The sequence below is a fragment of the Larimichthys crocea genome, chromosome XVIII, assembly GCF_000972845.2.
Source record: "Larimichthys crocea isolate SSNF chromosome XVIII, L_crocea_2.0, whole genome shotgun sequence".
NCBI classification, from domain to species: domain Eukaryota; kingdom Metazoa; phylum Chordata; class Actinopteri; family Sciaenidae; genus Larimichthys; species Larimichthys crocea.
The window spans coordinates 17,521,355-17,544,943 of NC_040028.1; the positions used below are offsets into that span (position 1 = coordinate 17,521,355).

A 23,589-nucleotide genomic window follows, 5' to 3' on the forward strand; every position below is an offset into this window, starting at 1 on the left:
GACGCACATTTCCCTTCTTCTTATCCACCTGCCTGTCTTAAATCTTTCATCGCTCTGAGTATCATAATCAAACTGTTATATTTAGCTTATAGATTATGAGGCTGTCTGCAGTTTTAAACAGCCCTTTACTTTGTCTTTAAAGTTTACTTGGCCAGTGTCACAGTCTGGCTTTATCTATCTTAACTTAATCTCATCATTGCTCTTTCTTGGCAGGTCTTGGAATAATGTGGAGTGTGTGTTTGTGGATCTTACGGTCTCTAAGCTGTGTGTGAGATAAAGAGGGAGAGCATGCAGGTTTTGAAAAGTATCCAGGCAGATTATTAAACGAGAATATATGAAGTCATTTGTATCTTTGCCTAAAAGGAGTTCAGTTGCGTTTAACTGTGTTCTCTTTTTATATGTTTATGTGTGTATTTATTTGCATTGCCTCTTTGGTTTTTATGTCCTTGAGTCTGGCAGTCAGTCTTTATCAACCAGCTGTACTGACAGTGGACATGTGTAGATACTCTGTGTGACCACTGGATGGATGCAGAGAGCTGATGGAGAGGAGTTCACTAGAAAAACCAAAAGGTGTTTGTCTCCCTCTTGTGATGCGATCAGAAAACACAAGCAGAAATATCCAAGTAGTAAAATGTGAGAACTGAACTGATTGTAAAAGTTGCGTTGTGTTCACGTTGCATTGTTTTGATGCTTTGTGTCTAAACTGTTTCTAACATTTGTCCTATTTTCAAGTTTTCTCTTCTCTGATTTCAACAGGTAAGTTTGAATTTTAATTAATTAATTAAAGTAATCTGATTGGACAAGAGTAATTTCATGAGTGCTGATATAGAGAATAATAGCACTGGGTCTTTTAACTACATGTATCCCTCCACCCTACAGCTGTTTTAATGACCATTACATTACAGACATCACCTGTCTTAGATTGTATTAGTAATCAATACACGACCACGAATCGAACCAACAACTAACAGCAGTCAACATACGTCATAACTAACAGTCACCTAATGTGACAGTGTTGACAAAACAATACAAAAACATAACAAAAATCAAACATATCAGCAGCTGGCATGACATTTTAACAATTTATAATCCATAAAATAAACTGTTCAAATGTTACATTTTGGATTTTGTCGCCTCAACAACTCAACCAGCGTTATTTAAATGGGAGACGGCCATAAAAATTTAGGAAAACTGTTTAAACAAATGAAGATTTATCACTAAAATAATTATGTGTTGCTTGGCAACCATGCAGTCCTAGTCCAGCAAACAAATCATAATCTGTTGACTCTTAACTAATAAATGAAGCTTGTAGAACTGTTGTATAAATGCAATATCACACTCAAGGTCGTGCTGTTATACTGAATATCAACATGTTGTGATTACCGAGTCACAGCCGTGCTGATATTCAGTATAACAGCACGCGGCCTCACTGTATTGCACCTCTAACTTGAAGTTTTTCTACCTCTAACTTGTGTTTTTCTACCTCTCCGTTATCAGGGGCAGCCCGGGCCTCTTGGTACTCAGGGTTCCCAAGGGCCTTTGGGGAGACCAGGTGATCCAGGTATCCAAGGACCAAAGGGCCAGAAAGGTGACCAGGGCTTTGGTGGCGCCATAGGTCCTAAAGGAAGTTTGGTAAAGTATTCTTCTGTTTTGTTTTGTACAAGAGTTGTGTCAAGTCTTGTGTGTCCTTGTGTTTGATGCGAGGTTCTCGTGGCTCCACAGGGAATGACAGGCGTTCCTGGGTTTTCTGGAAACGATGGTATTCCTGGACACCCAGGACAAGCTGGGCCCAGGGGTAGACCAGGTGCAGATGGCTGTAATGGCACACAAGGAGAACCAGGGTCACCGGGTCAACCGGGCTATAATGGATCCCCTGGTTTTCATGTAGGTACAACTCCAAAGATGTACGGATAGTTTGGAGATTGATTTGCTGTACGTGACCATTTGTTGTCGTCTCTCAGGGACACCCAGGCACGAAGGGAGCGAAGGGAGACTCTCTGGAGCTGAGCGTCTACATGGAGCGTTTCAGGGTGAGGAAGACAAGTGTATAATAATCAGACTTTTATTCTAAAGAATCTGCATCTCATTAACTTCACGATCCATGTCTCCACAGGGAGATCCAGGATATTCAGGACAAAATGGAATATTTGTAAGACACATTTATATGTTATATATTATTATAATCTTACCTTTGGTTTATTTTTTGTTGCTGCAGCCTTTCTCACCTACATTTGTTGACTTGATTTTTGTCAGGGGCCTCCGGGACTCCCAGGATGGCACGGCAACAGAGGGATCCCAGGGCCGAAGGTAAGTGAGTGAGAAATTTTAATATTCATTTCTGAAGTCTGTTATTCAAAGTGCTTATTAGGATTTGATTTCTGTCTTCCTTTAGGGTCCCCCAGGGCCTCCTGGTCCCCCCGGACCAAAGGTAAGGCGTCAACAGTATATATTTAAAATAATATAATCAAGATTTGATGTGTGAATACTGCATGAAATGTTAGCAGATATGAACGTTGTTTGTTTTTCTGTGCAGGGCACGATGACCAAAGTGCTGAAGGGAGTCAAAGGAAGCCCAGTGAGTGACCATGTTTGTCCAAAGAATTGCTAACATGTATTAGTCATGCCTACTATAAAGCCAAATTGTCCACTGCTGCTGCTGCTGCATGAAAAATCCTGAATTTATTCACCTCACATCTAATCTGATCCACTTAAATTTGATGTCTATATTTGTACTTTTTCCATGTAAGAATATGCAACTACCTTTTACTCAAGTATTGTACATTTTGTGGGAGATATTGTACTTTATATCTGACAGCTATAGTTACTAGTTACTTTGCAAATTAAGATTGTAAGATTAAGATATTTTAATACATTCTTCAAGACGAAATCAATTCATTTTGACCAAGTGAGGAGACATTTTCTCACTAAACCTCTCAGATGCTTCATTTAAAAAACTGTTTAATGAGATAAAAGATTGTAGAAAAGTCCAAACACCTTTTGTGGACCTGAGTTAATTTAAGATGTACTGAGGAGAGCTGGAAAACTGTCCTGTGGTCTGATGAGTCCGATTTTTGTTTGGAAATTATGGCTAAGAAAGACGAAGGACCATCCAGCTTCTTATCAATAAACAGTTCAAAATCCAGTATCTGTGATGTTATGTGGGTGTATTAGCGCAAATGGCATGATTGGTAACCTGCACATTTATGAAGGTACCATCAATGCTGAATGATACATATCACTGCCTGCCTGCAGTCCGACTTGTCACCTATTGAAAAATGTTAGAGGTAAACATGACCCTGGGCATAACAGTAAAATTTCTCAGGTTCAGCATTTCAAGTTGTTAAATATGAGATTTCAGTGTTTTTCACATCATCACATTTTGTTCCATCATTTTTTGGACTTGACTGACTTTTGTTGCACTTCCTAATTTTTACCACAGGGGGACGCTGGACCTCCAGGGCCTCCAGGAAACTCTACCCATCAACAAACTGGACCTGTCACGGTCAGTACATCAGCAAAACATGTTCATCTTTAGTCTTTAACCTGCAGTAATGACATTTAAGGATGGAAATATGAAATATAAAGTGTTACAGACTTAGTGATACGTGTACCAGTAAGATCAATAACATCCTTCCTCTTTCATTATTTCAGGGACCTCCTGGCAACAAAGGTCAGAAAGGAGAACTAGGAGATCTGGTATGCAGTCACTCATCATCATACACATTTCTACACATGTATACGCACATACAGATTAAAAGTATTAATCTTTTCTCTTGTTCGGTTTATTTCAGGCTGACAACAAAGGAGAAACTGGTGTGATGGGTTTCCCTGGTCCACGGGTGAGTATGGGAACATTTCAGCTGAAGACTGTCCTCTATGTGTGCAGTTCATATGACGCTGCTGTTTTTGGTCCTGTTCTAGGGTGAGTCTGGTGTAGATGGGCGTCCTGGACTTAGGGTATGTTTATCTGATAGATCATTATTGTATGATCAAAGTAAATGTTTGGGGTTTTTTTTCTAACTTAATGATGACCACTCTCTTTCAGGGGGATCTCGGTGAACCAGGACCAAACGGCAGAGATGGTCCTAAGGTGAGGTCGTGATCACTGCTGATGTATCTAAACCCCCATCGAAATATGTTGGACTGTTTTTATATTGCAGTATATATTTAAAGCTACTTATTAAAGGAAGGAGGTACAGTTTGCTATAGTTACCTGATGCTTTGTTGGTAGTTTCTGTGATTCCAGTTTTTTTCTTCTTCATACATACAAAGTTTTCTGTAGCCACAGTGATGGAGCAGAGTCAAATTACAGCTGACTGGTCAGTTTCAAACTGGTTTACTGGATTACAGTCGACCCAGAGACAAGAACAAAAGTTCAACACTGTTGTTTTGTTGTAAGAGACATGTTAGAGCCATATTCAGTTTTTGAGTTTGGGAAGATCCGTAAAAGTATTTTAAATTTGAATCCCTTTGATTTAAGAAAAAAATTAATATTAAAAAAGATAAAATAATGTAAAAGAGAGTTGAAATGTTTGCATGTGGGTTAGAGCACACACTTGGAATGTTTTTGAAATGTTTGCATGTGGGTTAGAGCACACACTTGGAATGTTTTGAAAATGTTTTTGAACCCACTCTTGGATATTTGCAGGAATAATAAGTTTGTAGTTTAACTTGAAATCTGGTTTTATTAATCACAATATTGAGGATGCAGTGTAGCACACACACACACACACACACACACACACACACACACACACACACAGAGTCTTTGGCCCTAACAATTTGGCGCCTATCCAAGATTTATGGGTGCTCCCCTTGCGACGCAGCACTGCCAATTTACAACTAAACACACAAGAAACTAAATAACTTTGACATTTTATTTTATTTTTACAAAACTAGTTGCCCAAAAACAAAACAAAACAGTAAACAAGATGATAATAAATTAGAAATACAAAAATAGCCTACACAGAGTATAAGATTTAACTACCCACAAAATAAAAACTGTAAACAAGAGGGAGGATCGCTTAATGCTGCTGGAGTGGAGATAACGGTAGATGGCTCAAGATTGGCAGGGGTGAGATTCAGATATCTCAACAGCTCTCTAATAATGATATATGATGATACCAAGAATAAAATGAAATGAAATAATAAAAATGAAAAACCTAAGAGATACATGATCACCCCTATTCTGTACATGTATCATATACAATGCAATTATTTCGGATATGCAAATTAGATTCAATCTTATTGTCATTACAGTAAACTGCAGGATAATATAACATATGGGAATGTTAAGTTATGAAGTTTTAACATTCGTGATGTGCACTTTAACGCTGATGTAAAGTTTAACGCTATAAACACACTTAGACAATACTTAGACAATATGAACTGTAACACAACAAACAACCAGCCTTACAACTCTAGGGCTAAAAGTTCTGCAACAGACAAATAATCTCACAACATCATCTTTACTGTACCTCTGACTCTGTCGTGATTTTCCTCCTCTTCTTTTCTGTTCTTCCTTCCCTGGGCACCAGAGAGTTTTGGTCGTTTTCACATTTTTATTGTCAATAACGGGGTCACGTCAGAAAACTGAGAGCAGGTACAGTCTAATCAGTCAGAGGAGGAGGGGGCTTAGGAAAGTATTATCTGTAGCGCCCCCTGGATGGACGGCGCCCTTAGCATTTGCCTATACTGCCACAGGCGGGCTCTGCACACACACACACACACAGTGAGAAAACACACCTGAGATAACACACACACGTGCTGGTTTTACTTCCTCAAAGTACGGCACCATGGACCGATCTGAACACAGTGACTGATCTGTTTTATTTTCTCGGAAAGTCAACAGATTGTGACTTAATGATATCACTGTTCTTCTGATCAGCCAAGGTTTGATAAGGAAGACATAGAGACGGAAACACGGTTAAAAATTATGATAAGATAGATACAGATTATAACAGGATATGTGTCATTTTCAAGACATGTGAGCTTATCCAGTGACATCGGATCTTTATATTCAACACTCACAATAAAGTGACAAGTGAAACTAGAGCCACAAGACTGACATGTCCTCGTGTGTTTCAGGGAGTCAGAGGTGACCCGGGAGAACTGATTTCATCAGGATCCTTTTGGCCTTGGCCTTCAGTAGGTAAGTTGATAAAGACCAAAGAAACAGGCGAACAATCGGCCCTCTAAAGGAGGGAAAGAGTTTGATGAAGAAAACCACTGTCTGACGTGAACTCATGAAGTGAAACTGTGGGGAAGTTTGTGACGTTCAAGTTCAACTTTAACAGATTTGTCAGAGACCAAAGTCAGGTGTTCCAGATAGCACATGAATCTGAGGAACAATAAAACTTATTGTGCAACAAGCAGAACCGTCACAACAGTTAGAAACTCTTCATAACCTTTCATATACACTCTCTGTTTTGAAGCAACCTGTTGCTCAAAGGCTAATAATTGTTTCTTTTCATTATGCCTTCATTTGATAAGGACTAACCGGTCCTCCTGGTAAGGACGGTCCAAAAGGCGAGAGGGGCCCGATTGGAGACCAGGGCCTGCCCGGACCCCCAGGACCACCTGCCTATGATTCACAGCAACAAGGTCTGTAAACTGAAGTGCTGCAACAACAAATTCATCCACAAAGAAGAGAGCCGATACAGAAAGAACACAATGTAGATGATAAACAATGTAGATGAATTATTTCTATCATGTCCTACCAGTTCCAACCAGATCAGGGGACCTCCTCTCCAAAACTACCAACAACTGGACATGATAAATCTGTCCCCCTCCACAACTGTCACAGTACTTTGCTGCACTGAGATTGCTTTGGATAAAAGCATCTAAATGTGATGTAAAGGATCAGTATGTTAAACTTACAATGGTCAATTCTTTATGTCAGTTTCCTCTTCCAGGACACGCAGGATGACTGTTATTGACTGAAGTGCATAATATATAATCAAAAATCAAATTTCCCCTTTGTGTCTCTCAGTGTTCGACTTCATGGGGCCGTTTGGTTTTAAGGGAGAAGCGGGAGATAAAGGCGAACAAGGAGATCGAGGACTCACTGCTCTCAGTCCAGGACCTCCAGGCAGCCCTGGGCGGCAAGGTGTCATGGGGGAGCCAGGACCCACTGTTACATGTGAGTGACTGAGTCTGCATTTGCTTTAATAGTTTTGCAGTGAAGTTTTAAATATTTAATATTCATTTCTAATTAATTTCCAAATATCTCTAGGGGCTGATTTGTTTAAGGGGCCTCCCGGCGGGAGAGGAAGACCTGGCATCCCAGGCCACAAAGGAATGAAAGGTGCTGTAGTCGTACTGTTCATGCTAAAGAGGATTACTGACATCATGTTGTATGTTACAGCAAATACCGTGTTGTTGACCCGGGGTGTGTACATTTAGGTGATCATGGAGAATGTCAGTGCACCATTGTGAACTCTCCCGTGGGTCCACCTGGCCCTGCTGGTGATCCTGGTGATGCTGGGATGACGGGAGAGTTTGGTCAGCAGGGTGATGTAGGAGACCCAGGTCCCCACGGAGAGACCGGATTCCCTGTAATTAAATTCAAGTCATATCATCATTATTCATTTTTTCTCTTTTTTGTTCATTCTCTGATTCCTCAGACTTTTCTGTGTTGTCGTCTCTTAGGGACCGGCTGGACTCAGCGGTATTCCAGGCCCAAAAGGTCAAAAAGGGAAGGACTCCGTGGCCACTGAGAAAGGTACAGTGGAGCTTTTATTTCAGCTCTTTTCATCTCAGCGGCAGGTGTACAAGTGGGCCACAAAACAGACAATGGGCCTCATTCACTGAAATGTGTCACAATCAGATACATGAAACAGGTGATCGGGATGTAGATTGTAAAGAAAAAGTACAAAAAAAAAGTTAATTAAATGTTTTTATTTCACTGGAAATTGGTTGGAGTAGCCAACCTTACATTGCGTTACATTTCAATATGTCTATTCTCATATACTACACTCTAAGCTCGGCCTGGGACACACGTTTTTATAGTTGACTATTTTAATTATGGCAATAATTGATGTGGACGAAAGGGCGTCAGTTTGTGGTTATTTAAAGTATTTGGCCAATGCATTACTAAATTAATGGTTACCTACTTAGTTAAAAGTGTGTTTACATTTTCAAAGACAGCCATGCATGAAACATTTGTACGAATGATGAGCTCTGCTGTGTGTGTGCATACTGTATGAACGTGTTGACGCGTGGTTTTCTGTCTGTGTATCATCACTACAGGATATTCTGGAGACCCAGGAGATCCTGGGCGAGATGGTGACCCAGGAGTGCCAGGCGCTCCGGGCCGAGCTGGTTTGCCTGGTTTCCCCGGGGCCCAAGGTTTTCGAGTGAGTCGACACGTCATCTCCATGATGACAAACTCATCATGAACTGTTTATTTCAGTGGCTTTTTTTTTGTTAATTGTATCCTAAAGCATAATGACTGAGCTGGTTGATGTCAACAGGGGGAAGGTCCCACAGGAGAGCGTGGAGACAAAGGTTTCCCAGGTCTGCCTGGTCGACCCGGTGTAGCTGGGCAAAGGGGAGAACCAGGTGCAGACTGGATAGGCATCAAAGGCCAGCGTGGTTTACCTGGAGACGACGGCATTGCGGGTCATCACGGAGTTCCAGGACTACCTGGAAGCCCAGGTGAGAGGCAGCTGACTGCCTCCTTCCCCACGTCAATATGTTTTTGCATATTCCTTCAAGGCTTTGTCTCTTTACAGCCATTTTTCACTCTTTTAAATATTTGATTTTACCTCGCCTCTCTTTTTTGTAATTCAGTGCAAAGCAATATAAAGGGAATGGACATTAATGGCTTGTAAATTAAAAAAAACAAAAAGAAAAGAAAAACAGCATGAAAAGTATGTTTTGCTGTTGTATTTATGTTTCTCTCTTCGCCTCCTGTTGCCACGTTGATGTACAGGTTGCATCCCTCAAACCAGCTGCAGCGAAGCTTGTTTGAGATAATGCTTGTGCTTTTGAATAACTCTTGTCCCGAATGCTTCTCTCTGTCATTTTCTCTCATTTGCAACTGAAAGGCGGCTGTAGTCCAACACGAGATGGAGGACAGGTGGATGTAACAGGTAGCTGGTATAACAACGTTTTCACCTTATTTGCTTTCCTTCATAACAACTCTGTTGTGCTTCGCCTCTGGATTTTTTTGTTTTGACTCGTGTGCATGATGATTTTGTTTTTACGGTTTACAGAGATACCAGCTAATGTAATGATAAAGTCAAGTTCTGAGAAACAATCCACGCTGGGCAGAAGACAAAAATCACGTGCACCAAAATAATTATTTCCACATGAATGCACGCAACCACGATGTTCCTCTAAAGACGGTGTTGGTTTCTTCTCAGGTCCTTGCGAAGCTATTCCAGGATCTCCTGGGCCGCCTGGACATCCTGGACCATCTGGATTACCGGGTGTCCCAGGTACACACGACAAGAAATTAGTGTTGAATGTTGCTTGCAGGCTGCATGCTGGGATTTTTTTTTTAATGTCTATAATCTGTGAACCAACAGGTTATCCAGGCCCAAAGGGATCAGTGGGTCATTTTGGAGTACAGGGAGAGAAGGGAGAAACAGGAGAATATGGCATAGGTGGACGTACTGGACCACCAGGTAAGAAAACTAGATGGATAGAATCATATCTCATCTTCGATTTGAATATTTGTCACATTTATGGTTTTCCGGTGCAGGTTTTTCCGGACCCCGTGGAGATTCGGGGCATGATGGCACTAAAGGTGTAGAAGGAATCCGTGGATTGCCTGGTAGAGCCGGCCGGTATGGGCCAGAAGGTGAGAAAGGTCCTCATGGAGAGATCTTTGGAGCATCTCAAGGACCCCCTGGTGACCCAGGCTATCAAGGGCTTCAAGGAAATAAAGGCCAAACTGGTGATCCAGGAGAGCCAGGATATCCAGGTGAGCCACGTCACTCTTTATATCATTTAAAAGAATGAAGTATTTCAGAGCTGTAATCTCATTTTTCTTATTCATCTGTTCTTCCAGGAATGCCCGGCATGCCCGGTATGATCGGCTACAAGGGTGAGAGTGGCCCTCATGGTCTGCAGGGTGAGGAAGGGAAGCCTGGGCCTGCGGGCAAATATGGCTACCCTGGTGATCCTGGGAGTGCTGGTCTACCTGGGCCGCATGGTGAAACCGGACGACCAGGTTAGACGAACATACACACCGAAACGCTGCCTCTTAAGAAGGTCCTTGTTCATGTCTGACATGTTTTTACGTCATCCTGTTCACCAGGTGTCACAGGAGAAAGGGGAACTGAAGGAGACCCCGGCCCTCCAGGTCCAATAGGATTAAAAGGTGTCCCAGGGCTGCACGGTGCTGATGGTGTCATTGGAGAGTCTGGCCCAATAGGTGACCCAGGACTGCCTGGTGAAGAGGGGCGCCCAGGAGTTCCAGGAATGAAGGGTTTGTCCCTCCAGTCAAATAATATCATTTGTACTTTATTCAAGCTGTTTTGGTCACAAACTTTTCTTTTTCATGAACTCTGATCGTCTCTCTCTTTCCCAGGATACAAAGGGTCTGCTGGCATGGCAGGTTTTGAGGGTATCAGAGGTGATAAGGGGCCGAAGGGCTTCAGCGGGTTGTCAGGAGAACCTGGATTTCCAGGCCAAACTGGTCTAAAAGGAGTGATGGGTCAAAGCGGACCAAAAGGTGAGACTGATCTGTGATGAATCGGGTGTGTTGAGACATAAACTTTACCACATAACTTAACCATGATTGTCTCCCAGGTGATCGTGGTTTGGATGGACCACCCGGAGACAAACCTCACATCCCTGCCAGTGTTATGAAGGACATGAAGGGAGCCAAGGGAGACACTGGATATGCAGGAAATCAAGGTTTCACCGGGCAGAGAGGTGCGCAGTCACAATCCGATATCAGTCATCCTTCTTACCTCCTCTGTCTTCCCTCACTTCGTCACATCATGTCTCTTTGTCACAGGTATTAAGGGTTTACCTGGTGTGCCGGGTTACGAGGGATCTCATGGTCTTCCTGGAGACCCCAGCACTAAGAAAGGTTACCAAGGAGACCCAGGAGCACAGGGGCTGCCAGGGATCAAAGGAATGCCAGGCCTGACTGGAAATCGAGGAATTACTGGTTTTGAGGGAATGCCCGGCGACAGGGTGAGCAGAGCCATACTGGTCATCTGTAATGAGGGACCCACAGTTTCCCTCAGCTCTACAGAGCTGAACCCTTACCCTATTTTTTAAGACCTGCTGTACACTACCTGCCCAGCAACAGCAGACAAAGTTAGCAACTATCTTGTGAACATAGTGGTTCAGACACATGTTGCTTTGTGTCTCCCGGATGTATAAATAGGCAGTTCTTTACAGATTAATATGTTGCCTACAGGCAAAGCGACCCTCGCATAATCAACCAGGGATAGGGCTGCTGTTCAAAATGCAGATCCACATTTTTACACGCCTGCCTCCACAGGCAACCAGAGAAAATCAGAGATGGTGATGCACCATATTTGATGAGGACTAAGATGGTTCGGGTAAGAACATCAGGGCAGGGCACTGAATCTGATGGGTCACCAAATACAGCGTAACACCAGCTCACGAAACTCAGATCAAACTGTCAAACTAGGAAGTACTACTCACCTCAAATGTTTTCATATATAGTCTGTCTATTGCACAGGCTTTTCAACATATCACTGTTGTGTTTACTCTGCCGTAATTTGCAGCTGTTAGAGCTGCAATTCGGATTGGAGCTGTTGGTTTGAAAGCAGTGTAATAAAAGATGCTGTTGGGTTGCGGTATGCAAAAAGTAGGATGACTTGATGCCAGCTAAAAGACAGGACACGCTGACCTCTTCAATTTGTCCCTCTACTTCACGACAGTGCTTCTTTACGTCTACTAATTTCAATTATTGCGCTCACTTTGTCCCTGTGACACCATATGTGTTATTTTTTAGGACTGTTTGCATCATCCCAGGCAAAACTAATACAGTATATTCTAAAGTTCTTATTTGTTACTTTTCAGGGAACTAAAGGAAGTCCTGGTGCGTACGGTGCATCAGGAGACAAAGGAAGGAAGGGCATCAAAGGTAAACCTCCACTTTAAACTCCGGACAGATGATAATAAAGTGATTGGGATGAAGAGATTTTAAGTAAATTTTGAATACTGTCACAGGTGAGAAAGGCCCTCGTATGGACGTTCCAGGAACGACTGGAGTCAGAGGAGAGTACGGTATTCCAGGGGAACCAGGTACAAACATTACACTAAATTGTAGCTCATACGGTTTTTGTTACTTGTCAACAATTAGAGGCCCATCCATATGTTTGTTTTTGCCCTTTACAGGAGAGAAAGGATTAACTGGAACACCTGGGGAGAGGGGTACACCTGGTTTTGATGGTATTGAAGGGAAAAGGGGAGAGGCAGGTGACCCTGGAATATCAGGAAACCCAGGTAAGAGTTTTCTCTATGACTGTCAGGGTAAATTTCAAATGCGACACTGGACCTCTGGTAGCAGAACTGCATTGCAATATTTTTGTTTGCAGGTTCAGATGGGCAGACGGGAACTCCTGGTGACCAAGGTGAAAAAGGCTTTCCTGGAATTCCTGGAAAAGATGGACACCCAGGATTTCCTGGCTTCCCAGGAAACAGAGGTAACAGGATCTGTCTTTGTCATCCACCATCATCCCTATATATCATCCCTCCATCTAATCTGTGCACATGTGTGCAGGTTTCGTCGGCCTGAAGGGTCTTTATGGATTGCATGGACTGAAGGGACAAAAGGGTCTCCCTGGAGCTGCAGGTACTCAACCACATTTCAAGAAAACTTATCGTTGTATTGCACTCCAGCAAAGTCACAGCGGTTTTTATTTCTCATGAGACATTTCTGTATTTGTGTGTTTCTGTGTGCTTCTGTCACTGGTTTGAAGGGGCGGGCATAGTTAGAAAAACGTACTTCTGCACGTTGTTGTGGATATTTCTCTGCTGCTGGTGAAGAATGAAATAGAGACTTCTGCCGGCCGACAATGTTTTATTTCCTTTGCAAAGAAAAGGTCGATGCGCGAACGGTCAAAGATGAAGAAAAGATCCAGAATATGGGGATACTTTTGTCTGTTGATTGAATTTACTATTACATTACAAAGACAAAAGGACCTGGTATCTTGTCTTAAGAAGGGGGACGAGGTTGTACGTCTGTAGTGGTTGATTGAATTTACTACTACAATTGCAAAGTTGAGTCTCGGCATCACGAGTTACAAAAAACAAAAAGATCTGGTATCTTATGTTAACGATGGGGGAGCTTGTGCGTCTCTAGTGATTGATTGAATTTACTATTTACAGTTAATGTTTAGTGTTGGATGAATAGATCTATTCTGAGCTTTACGGCTATGAGCAAACTCAAAGTGTATATTTTTTTAATCCTTCACTACATCCAGTGTTTGTGGAGTAGAAAACCATGTCACAGTTTTTCTGTTATACAGTATAAACACGTTTCCTGTTCCTATTTTTATCAGGTCTGGATAACGTTGGACCAGCTGGAGAAACGGGGGTCAAAGGAGAGAAAGGAGAGGACGGTGAGCCCAACAACCAGCCAGGTTTTCCTGGCACAGACGGTTTGAAGGGCTTCCAGGGACCTCAAGGTGAGCAATTAGTCTTCTGCATTAAGAGGATCTAAGAAAACCACTGTGCTACAATGTGGTTTAACCATCTTAACACCACGTTTCCCTTGTTCAGGTGACCACGGTCAACCTGGACCAGTAGGATTCCGCGGCCCTGACGGACAACAAGCGACTCCAGGAAAACCAGGACCCAGTGGGGACCCCGGCTCTATTGGACCAAAAGGGTACTACGGTAAGAAGATGAAACAATGCCACATCTCTCTTCTCCTTCCTTTTAAAATCAAACCTTTAACGTGCTAACTATATCTATTGACTATGAATAATTTGTCTTTCAGGTCTTCCTGGAGACAGAGGATTTCCCGGTGTGGATGCTCCTCCTGGAGAAAAGGGTATTCAAGGAAAAAATGGTTTTCCTGGAATCCCTGGTAGGAAAGGATTCAAAGGAGATCAAGGTCCATTGGGATACAGAGGGCCGAATGGTATTTCTGGGAAGAAAGGTAAGCATGAAGGGTTGAATATTTCCAAGGACAAGCCTCTGACGGTGTTCTGGGGAATTGTTATTCTTCAGTTTGTGGGTGAGTTTATAGTCAATCTTCTACGATCTTTTTCTTACAGGTGTGAAAGGAGAGCAAGGATTTATGGGAGTTCCAGGTGTGGTTGGTCTGAAGGGAGAAAGAGGGCCATCCGGTCCAAAAGGAAATAGTGGACCCCCAGGTATACTTATGCATTTATTATGCACAGTTAACACGTGTGTTTTTATGTTCTTTGTCTTCATCACTCCATGATCTTTCCATGCTGCAGGTTACCGTGGAATCCCCGGCAACAAGGGCTCTCCTCCAATTCCCATCCGGGTTCCTGGAGAAAGGGGCCCTCCAGGACCACAGGGTATCCGAGGACCAGGCGGGGTTAAAGGGCAACCAGGACCACACGGTCCCCCTGGGGAACCAGGTTAGTTTTTCTGAAACATTTTGTTAGTTGAGCATCCTTTAAGTGAAACATCCAGCTCAGCAACATACCTGTCTGTCCTCTTCCTGCACAGGTTTCATGGGACCCATTGGGCAGAAGGGCATGCCTGGGATCAGCGGCACACCAGGAACACCTGGATTTCGTGGAACGGTTGGACAAATGGGCCACCCCGGTCTGCAAGGCATGGAAGGTGCGTCTGACGCTGTGGGGCAGTTTAGGATTAGGTTAATAAATCCGGATTAAAGGATTTAAAGAAGGTGGAGAGTTGAGCAGGAGACCATGTACCAAGAGGTTTTTGATTGTTATTTTTTGTGGAAATCTGTAATAAATCCTCAAGTTCTATTTGTATTATTATGTAGCAGAGATGGACGCCAGGGAAGTTAGGCCACATGCACGATGGTACCCAGATATATCTACAGTGATGTATGTGTCTGTATGAATGCATTATATAACTGATCATCAGCCAGTTTAACACTCATTGTTCTGAACTCCTCATCCCTTAACAGGTCACCGTGGCCACCCTGGTATCCCAGGGTTACCTGGCATGCCTGGCCGCAGCGTCAGCGTCGGTTACTTGCTGGTGAAACACAGTCAGTCAGAGCAGACGCCTATGTGTCCCGTCGGCATGTCGAAACTGTGGGACGGCTACAGTCTGCTGTACCTCGAAGGCCAGGAAAAGGCCCACAACCAGGACCTGGGTAAGTGTGCAACAGTTCTGTGGTATGTTAATGTTCTTAGTGACAGCATGGCCTGAATGCATTGACGGTCACATTAGATTGCTCGACATTGTAATCCAATGAACCAGAAGACATTCCACAGAGGTCGGGCTCATCAGATGTGAGTTTGATTTGGAGTCCTTAATTTCACATTTCAAGCCGAGCTGCACGACGACGGGGCTGAGAAACAGAGAATAGACTTGATTGAAGAAAAGGGCAGATCTGTTTTTCATTAAACTATCTCTGTTGTGATGTAATCTTTTCTAGTCTAATTCAGTTGAGCATGCCTGCATTTAACTTAAAATCAGTGTAATCGGATTTTGTCTCTAAATAAATGAACTATACATAAGATGCACGGCTGGGAGGAGATTCCTGCTATAAGTTGGACCATAAAGAAAATTAATCAGGCAAAATTGAATCCCCACTCTCATCGCTGTGCTGCTTTTGTCACAGATAATACAGTGAAACTTTACAGACTTTAGACTTTACAACAAACTCGTTCACCAAAACAGAAAATACTTTATTTTATTCCATTCTATTTTTTAGAATGCCACATTCCTGACACATACTACATTTATTTATTTGTCTATTGCTACACATGTTACATTATTTTACTGTTATTTATTTAATGAGTTATTTTGTCTATTTATACGTTTTAATGTGCTTTATTCTTATTATCATTTATTTTATTTCTATTTTATTTTTCTAACCGGCTTTTTTTACTTTCCTCAACTTCCAGTGTTTCAGAGCACTTCCTCAGTTTGTGTTGTGTATATTTATAACAGGCTGGAGGCTGGTTTATATTTTGTTTGTATAAAAAATGTAATTATTATTGAATTATTGGTAGATTTATTGGTTCTTCCATTTTTAAAAAGTTGAATTTATAAGTTACACAATGCACCTTTGCTAAACTAAATAAATTCAGTTAGTTAACGTTTGCAAACTTTAGGTAGATATTATTCTTCTCTACCATTATCCCATACACCAGTTGTTGCAGCTACAACTACATCTCAAACTCTTGGACTATAGTCCAACCTGCTCTTCTGTTTTCATCTTTTTTCTGTGAAATGATGTAATTCTTATGTAATGTCATTTATTCATTGCACATTAAAAAGAGTTTGTGTCTATAATCTGTCCTTTTCAGGTTTGGCCGGCTCTTGCCTCCCGCGGTTCAGCACCATGCCCTTCCTGTACTGTAACCCTGGAGACCTTTGTTACTACGCCAGCAGAAACGACAAGTCCTACTGGCTGTCAACGACCGCTCCTCTTCCCATGATGCCCGTCGAAGAGGGAGAGATCAAACCGTACATCAGCCGCTGCTCAGTGTGTGAAGCTCCGTCGGTCGCCATCGCGGTCCACAGCCAGGACATCACCATCCCACAGTGTCCTGCGGGCTGGCGCAGCTTGTGGATCGGCTACTCCTATCTCATGGTGGGTTCTGGTCCTCAAAGAAGATGTGCATCCTTTCATTTCAAATTAGATCAGATTAGATAATTGTGAGACCTTGAACAACAGAAGTGACATACTAATACTAATTGGAGTGTGAGTGCTAATGTCTCATAATGTGAACAGCTTGTGTGGCTCTGGAGGAACATCACCAGATTTTCTTGGAGAATTCTTGGATTGGAGACGACAGATTTATAACAGAAAGCTGGTGTTATAATGTGGAGAATGTGGAGACTGAGAGGTGTGGGTGTCTCATGAAAAGCCACTGTGAAGTTGCAGCGTGGGAAGCGTTGCATTTTTGAGACTTGGCCCACACAATACCTCAGCCTCTGCTGCATTGATGTGGACCCAGTAGTAACTTTATGGAAGTACAATACTTTCATTTAGATTCACAGCAACAACATTCTGTGGGACTTGATCTTTATTTTTCATTAATTTGAATTACATAATCTGACATGGCTTTGATCTGGAAGAACATTACCCTAATTATTTTTGCAAGTACCGAAATATGAAAGCTCCACGTTGTCATACATTCAAATATTTTACTTCCTCTGTTTTCTCGTGATAAGTTAATTTCATTTCCTGAGAAAATGCCATAATAAATTCGAGATCTCGAGAAAACAAAAGGAAAGTCTAGTATATTAAATCAATTTCAATTCAATAAAAATCAATTCTGTACAACAGTTTTTTTAGACTAGCAAATCATGTATTTGTTGTCAGTGGAAGGACGTACATTCAAAGTTAATTAAGATACTCATGTTCAATGTAAGGATGTTCATTTTGGTTTTGGTCATTCGACGTCACACCTTGCTTCATTTCCTCCCCTCTCACCTTTTCTTGTGTCCACAGCACACCGCAGCTGGAAACGAAGGCGGAGGTCAGTCCTTGTCATCGCCCGGCTCCTGCCTGGAGGACTTCCGCACGACACCATTCATCGAGTGTAACGGGGCCAAAGGCACATGCCACTACTTTGCAAACAAGCACAGCTTCTGGCTAACATCCGTAGATCAGTCGTTCCACGCCGATCCGTCATCGGAGACACTCAAAGCGGGTCAGCTCCTGTCACGCATCAGCCGCTGCCAGGTCTGCATGAAGAACTTGTGAAAGACTAAAGAAGCCGTTCCATTGACAGTCGTCTAGGTGTCGTCTCCTTATCAGTGTACATCAAACAAAAGGGGGATCTGAAATACTGATTTAGATTCATGTAAATGGGAAGCTCAGATATGCAATGACTGTGCGACGCCTTTGAGCTTTTAACGAAACGCCCCGCTGTAGATAAAAACAGAAGAAACCCCCGTAATGACAACGTCAAACAAGTATTTTTGTGTTAAATGTGGATTGGTGCTTACTGTTTAACTTATTACCTCAGCTACTATGACACGTTGTTACCGATCATACACTACAGCTGAACCAAAGACGCCTGTGTGTGTGTGTGTGCGCGCACCGCTTCAGTTTATCTAGATGTTTTTATTGTTGAGGGCGTACAGCCCACCATAAAGCCACTAACTCTGCAGCCAACTGAAGAATGTGTTGAGGTCTTGAACAAAATGTTGGTTGATACTATTGACAGTATTATCCTGTTTTTTTTTGTTTTTTTTTACTCTACGCTCTTTACAAAACCTATTTTTTATAACATGACTGTTTTCAAGCATTTAGTCTGCCGACTTACTCTTCACACGATGCACTGATTCTCTTTGTATTTATACCAGATGAATGAACTTGACCCCTTCTGCCTTTCTTAGACTTTAAATATACATATATATCTTTTTAACACCACTCATGTCACACAATCTACTAACTACAGAACTGCACCGAGCTGCCAACAGCACAGGATGTAAACAGCTCAGGTCAAAGGTCGTTGTTGCTCCATTATTTTACACAGTAGGTCAAATGTTCACTTTTTTTCTCTCTCTCTCTTTAGAAATAAACAGTTTGATTAGACCCGGCAATATGCACGACAACATTTGTTTAAATTGTAATATAATTATGGTAATTTTCATAACATCATTTCATTGGATTGTAAAGATTAAATGTTGTTTGTTATACACGTCTGACTGTGTCGTTTTAATGTCACAAACTTACCGAGAAGACAGGTGGCAAAATAAAAATCTTTATTATGACAGTGTACTTAAAAATGCAACAGGTGTATTTTTACTATTTACACTCATTTGAAATGCGCCGGGAAAAAAAAATAAAAAATAGAAAAACAATGCGAGTAAGATAGAGAGTAAAAGAAAAAAGTGATTTAAGGAAAAAGCCATGATAAAACACAGTGCAGAGTACCACCCTAACAATTAGTGCTGTTAAATCTGTGACAATCTCATGGGAAAACATAAAAAAAACAACAGCAGTGATGGACTTCTTGTGTGTGTTATTTACCCTCAGACACATCTTTGGGATATTAAGTGCAGTTTCAGTCGTCGGGGTGGAAGATTTCAAAGCACAGAGTGATCGAAGAAATCGTAAAGCGTAACCGGACCGTCTTCACAGGATCAAGAACAGGTGTTTGTGTTTTAGTGTGTGAGTGGGTTTCTTCAGAGGTCATTAATGCTATCAGTTCTCAGTCAAGGCAGATAAGTAGTACCGTCACAGTATGTGTTTTGGTGTGCAGGCCGACCTGTTGATTGTCCTTGCTTTAAAAACAGGTCTCTGCGTCTGGCAGCCTCTCCTCCGTCCTTTGCCAGGTCCTAGCAGCAGGAAGATCTGGTCCGCTTGTTGCCGCCCCCCCTGCACTCCTCCAGGTCCACCGTGGGAGACTCCTGGTTCTCGTTCCTCTTCCTCAGGATGGAAGGCAGCACCAGATCGAACAAAGTCTCGAACAGGGCGTCCACATTGTAGCCCGTCTTGGCGCTCGTCTCGAAGCACATCTTCTCCGCGGGGAAGCTGCTTTTTTCGTCGAGACCCTTGTAGCGCAGTATTCTTCCGTAGAACGACGCCGCTTCCTCGGGGGTGACCTGTTTGTTCAGCATCACCCCGGAGAGGGACGCAGGGGAGGCTGGAGGTGTGGGGCAAGCAGACAGCACCTCCACCTCTGGCTCCATCCTTTCCTCATCGCACTCAGTTCGGTCATCGGAGGTCACGTCGGGGCCCTTGGACAGGTGAGCTTTAGGGTCTGTGAGATCAGCCTTGTTGCCCACCACGGCGTATATGCAGTCGTGGTTAGCGGTGTCGGTCAGGGACAGGAAGCGCTCCTCCAGCTCAGCTAAGCTCTGCCAGTTGGTCACGTCATAAGTGAGGATGACTGCGGCCGCGCCTCGGCAGTACATCGAACCCAACCCGTGGAACTGTTCGCGACCTGAGGAGACAGACACGGACACTTAAAACAGCTGTGAGAGCGCAGAGAGAGAGAGGAACAGAAACTATCTTTGTTGTTGAAATATGCTGCTGGATTCTTGAAAGGGCACATTGTGTGTGAATGCTTTGCCTCCGAGGGCATCTCGTGGATACGTTTCCACTTTATTAGGTACACCTAGCTGTGATTATGTTCTCGAACAACTGATTCATAGTCCTGGTTTTATCCAAACCCAAAGATATCAAGTCAGGTTTGAGGAGAAAAATAAGTATAACTGGATTACTTGATCATCTTAGTGGCCAATTATTAGATTTATAATAAATTATATTCTTGATTCAGCTGTAGAGAGAAATATGACACAATCAGCTGATTAATGGACTCAATGTTTCAGCTATTAAACAGTGTATTTATAACTTAAACGCCTCCTTGAAGAGGATCTGAATGAAGAACCGAGCTCTGCTTCTGGAAAGTACTTTAGTATGCAAGTTTGGAAAAGTCAGGTTGAAGCACAGGGAGTCAAGTCTTCCTGTCATAGCCCCGTCATGTGACTATTAAGAGGAACAGGGCAGGCAGCTTAAACGCCTTCACGGGGCTTTGAAATCTAACTGAGCAGGCCTTTATCTGTGGGAAAAACGCGCAGCAGCGGGCTGCCTGTTTTCAATGTGCTGAGCCAAACATCTGACGAACTGCCACTCTCTGACGGCTTCATGATCTGCGCTGACAGGTCTACAACAGTCAGCCTTGAAATGTCCGAGCTGATCCGGCATTTCTCTCCCCACAATGACTCAATAAAAACACAACAGAGTTCAGATTTAGGGAACACACTCACACAGGAAATGGCTTACTGGTGACACAGCCTGCCTTTCCTTATCACTGTGGCTCACCGACTCTACTTTTGTCAAAGCGTGTATTTGCCTAAGAGGGTTTACTGTAATTCATGTTTACACAATACTGGAATGTCGTGCAGTTATATGCTTATTCATCAGGGGTGAGGTTAGTGGATTTAAAAGGAAATGAATCTCTGAAATCGACCTTATCTCATCTTAGGATGACATTTCTTAGGAAAAGACATTAACTATTACAGAACCATGTTGTAGTGTAGACCATGTCGGAGTTTCCCATCATTAAAACTGAAGTTGGGACAGGACAAGAAGTCCCCAAGGACTCCATGGTGGGTAAATTTAGGACAGACTTTCTGTAAAAGCACAAGTGTGTTTATTAAAATAACAGACCGGTTCTGTGTATAACGAATCTTCCATGTCAACACGGAACGTGCCTAAATAAATGATGAATAATCCAGAAGGTGCTAACCAGGAGACTTCGCCCAGCAGAATCTTACGTGAACTCCTATACTCCACTGACTACAACAAAGGTGTTACGAGGTAAAGGGCATAAAGATCGAGAGTTATAGTCTCATGTTGTGCTGAAACAATCAGTTAATAATTAAACTGGACAGCCAAGACAAACCATCTGTGCTAATTTACTCTTTTAATCCTTTTATACACTAAAAAAAAAAAAACACTTCATGGTTACTGCTTCACATTAAAAAGGTGTTGTTTGTCATTATGGGATGAGTACTTAAATATTTGAAGCGTCAAAACTTTAACAGTGTTTGTTATTTCTGGAGCCTCCATCTCAGGTCACATCCTCACTGTGTATACGTGAGCGTTAGTGCAGATGACAATGGTTGTGACCGGGTTAGATTAGTGCAACACTGAGCAATATTGAGCAATACAGCTAAAAGATTTTAATTTTAACAGCTCTTTCCAGTTAAGAAGAGGTTTATCTCCATAATAATCTAAATTATTAATTGTATTCATTTAAATATACACACTATAACTCACACATATTGAGTTGTTTATGGTTTTATTATCCTTTTATTTATTTTACCATTAGATTCCACAGTTAAACACCCTTAAAAACCATGAAGGTGTAGAAAATAACTTGTAGGTTAATGCCACTAAATATCAAGATTAAAAATGTTTATTGGATCTCTAAAATTAAATAAAAAGCGTGTGACTATGACTGTGCAGAGATTTAGAGAGTTTGTGGGATTATCAGGGTTTTTTTTTATCCTGTAAGGTTTTAATTCTCCAAAGCTTTGCAGGGCATGTTGTTGCACGATTTATATTTATAATAAATATGAGAAGAAGTCCAAGTATGAGAGGCGGGTTTGCACAGTGCGGTCTGCGGTCACATGCCGGGGTCTGCCTCAGGTGGAGGGGTCACGCGTTCTCAGGTAAACACAAACATTTGGACACAGACAGGTGTGAAAGTGTGGAGCTCTCACCGGCTGTGTCCCAGATGGAGATGTTGTAAGGCCCCCACTGTTTGAGGAAGAACGCCCCTCCGACGGTGCTCACGGTGTCTTTGAACTTCCTCTCCGTGTACCTGTGGAGCAGCGACGTCTTCCCCACGTTCATGTCTCCCAGCAGAACTATCTTGACGTCGGGCTTCTTCATCTTCGACACCTCGGGCATGACGCTGGCTCTTTTTTCTTTTTTCTTTTTTTAATCCTTTATGGTTGGAGGAGGAGAAGAAGGAGAGAAACCGGTCTAGCTGGTGAGGTGAGTCTCAGACTGGTCGTCGTGGAGTCTTCTGAGAAATGCCATTTTACGCACAGGAGTTTAATTTGGGACAACGTGCCTGTTGCGGCGCTGGCTCGGAGTCAATCTGCTGCCTCAGTCTGAACTTCAAAAAGTCTCTGTGAGGTGAGACAGGAAGTCCGTGACGAGCTGCACGACCACGTGGAGCTTTATTTACCCTGAGTGCTGCCTTTCAGGCAAGAACTGCAGTTTCTTCTAAGACCACTTGAGGCTGGCTCCAGAACAGGTCAGTCTCCATAAGCCCCCATGTTAAAATGTGCAACTGCACAGCAGAAATAAACATGTTTACAGCCTGGAATAAACAGTTTTGGTCTAGAGATACTTTTATTAATTCCTCTAGGGCTCAGTTTTTACATGTATTTAAACCCAAAACACACACACATGGTTATGTACATGTGGTCCACATGCAAATTGCTGAAGGAGGTCCAGGAGGTGAACTGGCACCCCTTCCATGCTGGACTCAAACCGCCACCCTCCTGTTCCCAAGCCAAGTCTCTATGGACAGAGCTACTACCATTAATTTCTAATTAAAAGTTTATATAATTAAAAAAACAAAGTCAAAGCAGCAAAACAACATCAAACATCCAAACAGTAAAAGAGAAAACACGTTTGACTAGGCAAGTCAAATGTGTTATATTATATTATTATTATCATTATTATTATTATATCATGGTCTTAGTCTATGTACTAAGTTTGTTTAGTTGTGTAAAACTGTCTGCAATATATACTTATATAGTTTCTACCACAGACCAGAAAATACAAAGAACACAAACCTTGTTTGGAAGATATAAAACACACTGATTGCAAATATTATAGTCTTTGATAGGAGTTTTCAGTCAGTATTTAGTGTTTAGTGAATACCGCCTACAAGGCTGAACTCAGGGCATCAGAAACGGTACGGTCGATTTGTCATACCGGATAGCTGTGGTGGGCGGGTGTTGGTATGTTTTACTTCTGAG

At 42.4% G+C, this 23,589-nt stretch overlaps 2 protein-coding genes across 3 annotated transcripts in view; one reads left to right on the forward strand and one right to left on the reverse strand.

Moving 5' to 3' along the window:
• col4a2 (collagen, type IV, alpha 2) overlaps positions 1–18,783 on the forward strand; it is a 61,143-nt gene extending 42,360 nt beyond the window's left edge. The window contains exons 5-47 of one of the 2 annotated variants that reach the window (XM_019261170.2): positions 1,498–1,632; positions 1,723–1,884; positions 1,962–2,030; positions 2,114–2,149; positions 2,254–2,307; positions 2,393–2,428; positions 2,534–2,575; positions 3,440–3,502; positions 3,652–3,696; positions 3,792–3,839; positions 3,922–3,957; positions 4,046–4,090; positions 6,088–6,151; positions 6,493–6,603; positions 6,992–7,141; positions 7,235–7,306; positions 7,405–7,556; positions 7,651–7,723; positions 8,251–8,357; positions 8,475–8,658; positions 9,051–9,095; positions 9,369–9,443; positions 9,534–9,632; positions 9,710–9,931; positions 10,019–10,180; positions 10,268–10,438; positions 10,541–10,684; positions 10,762–10,887; positions 10,973–11,154; positions 12,016–12,079; positions 12,166–12,240; positions 12,334–12,441; positions 12,534–12,641; positions 12,719–12,790; positions 13,500–13,625; positions 13,720–13,836; positions 13,940–14,101; positions 14,220–14,318; positions 14,406–14,552; positions 14,644–14,760; positions 15,077–15,268; positions 16,431–16,717; positions 17,582–18,783. In XM_019261170.2, coding sequence (XP_019116715.2) covers positions 1,498–1,632; positions 1,723–1,884; positions 1,962–2,030; positions 2,114–2,149; positions 2,254–2,307; positions 2,393–2,428; positions 2,534–2,575; positions 3,440–3,502; positions 3,652–3,696; positions 3,792–3,839; positions 3,922–3,957; positions 4,046–4,090; positions 6,088–6,151; positions 6,493–6,603; positions 6,992–7,141; positions 7,235–7,306; positions 7,405–7,556; positions 7,651–7,723; positions 8,251–8,357; positions 8,475–8,658; positions 9,051–9,095; positions 9,369–9,443; positions 9,534–9,632; positions 9,710–9,931; positions 10,019–10,180; positions 10,268–10,438; positions 10,541–10,684; positions 10,762–10,887; positions 10,973–11,154; positions 12,016–12,079; positions 12,166–12,240; positions 12,334–12,441; positions 12,534–12,641; positions 12,719–12,790; positions 13,500–13,625; positions 13,720–13,836; positions 13,940–14,101; positions 14,220–14,318; positions 14,406–14,552; positions 14,644–14,760; positions 15,077–15,268; positions 16,431–16,717; positions 17,582–17,836 — 4,839 coding nt within the window. In that variant the 3' untranslated portion in view covers positions 17,837–18,783. The remainder of the gene's footprint in view (positions 1–1,497; positions 1,633–1,722; positions 1,885–1,961; positions 2,031–2,113; positions 2,150–2,253; positions 2,308–2,392; positions 2,429–2,533; positions 2,576–3,439; positions 3,503–3,651; positions 3,697–3,791; positions 3,840–3,921; positions 3,958–4,045; positions 4,091–6,087; positions 6,152–6,492; positions 6,604–6,991; positions 7,142–7,234; positions 7,307–7,404; positions 7,557–7,650; positions 7,724–8,250; positions 8,358–8,474; positions 8,659–9,050; positions 9,096–9,368; positions 9,444–9,533; positions 9,633–9,709; positions 9,932–10,018; positions 10,181–10,267; positions 10,439–10,540; positions 10,685–10,761; positions 10,888–10,972; positions 11,155–12,015; positions 12,080–12,165; positions 12,241–12,333; positions 12,442–12,533; positions 12,642–12,718; positions 12,791–13,499; positions 13,626–13,719; positions 13,837–13,939; positions 14,102–14,219; positions 14,319–14,405; positions 14,553–14,643; positions 14,761–15,076; positions 15,269–16,430; positions 16,718–17,581) is intronic. The other variant, XM_019261171.2, reaches the window with a different exon arrangement.
• rab20 (RAB20, member RAS oncogene family) lies at positions 18,324–22,756 on the reverse strand. Its single transcript, XM_010747521.3, has 2 exons — positions 22,315–22,756; positions 18,324–20,027 (listed from the first exon to the last, which is right to left on the reverse strand). The coding sequence occupies exons 1-2, from the start codon at positions 22,502–22,504 to the stop codon at positions 19,420–19,422; spliced, it is 798 nt and encodes a 265-aa protein (XP_010745823.3). The 5' UTR covers positions 22,505–22,756; the 3' UTR covers positions 18,324–19,419.
• Positions 22,757–23,589: the final 833 nt, after the last annotated feature.

Coding starts and splice junctions, on each gene's coding strand:
- rab20 (XM_010747521.3), bottom strand. CDS start 22,504: ATGCCCGAGGTGTCGAAGATGAAGAAGCCCGACGTCAAGATAGTTCTG. Junction 20,028..22,314: donor CTCCATCTGGGACACAGCCG/GTGAGAGCTCCA, acceptor CTGTCTCCTCAG/GTCGCGAACAGTTCCACGGG.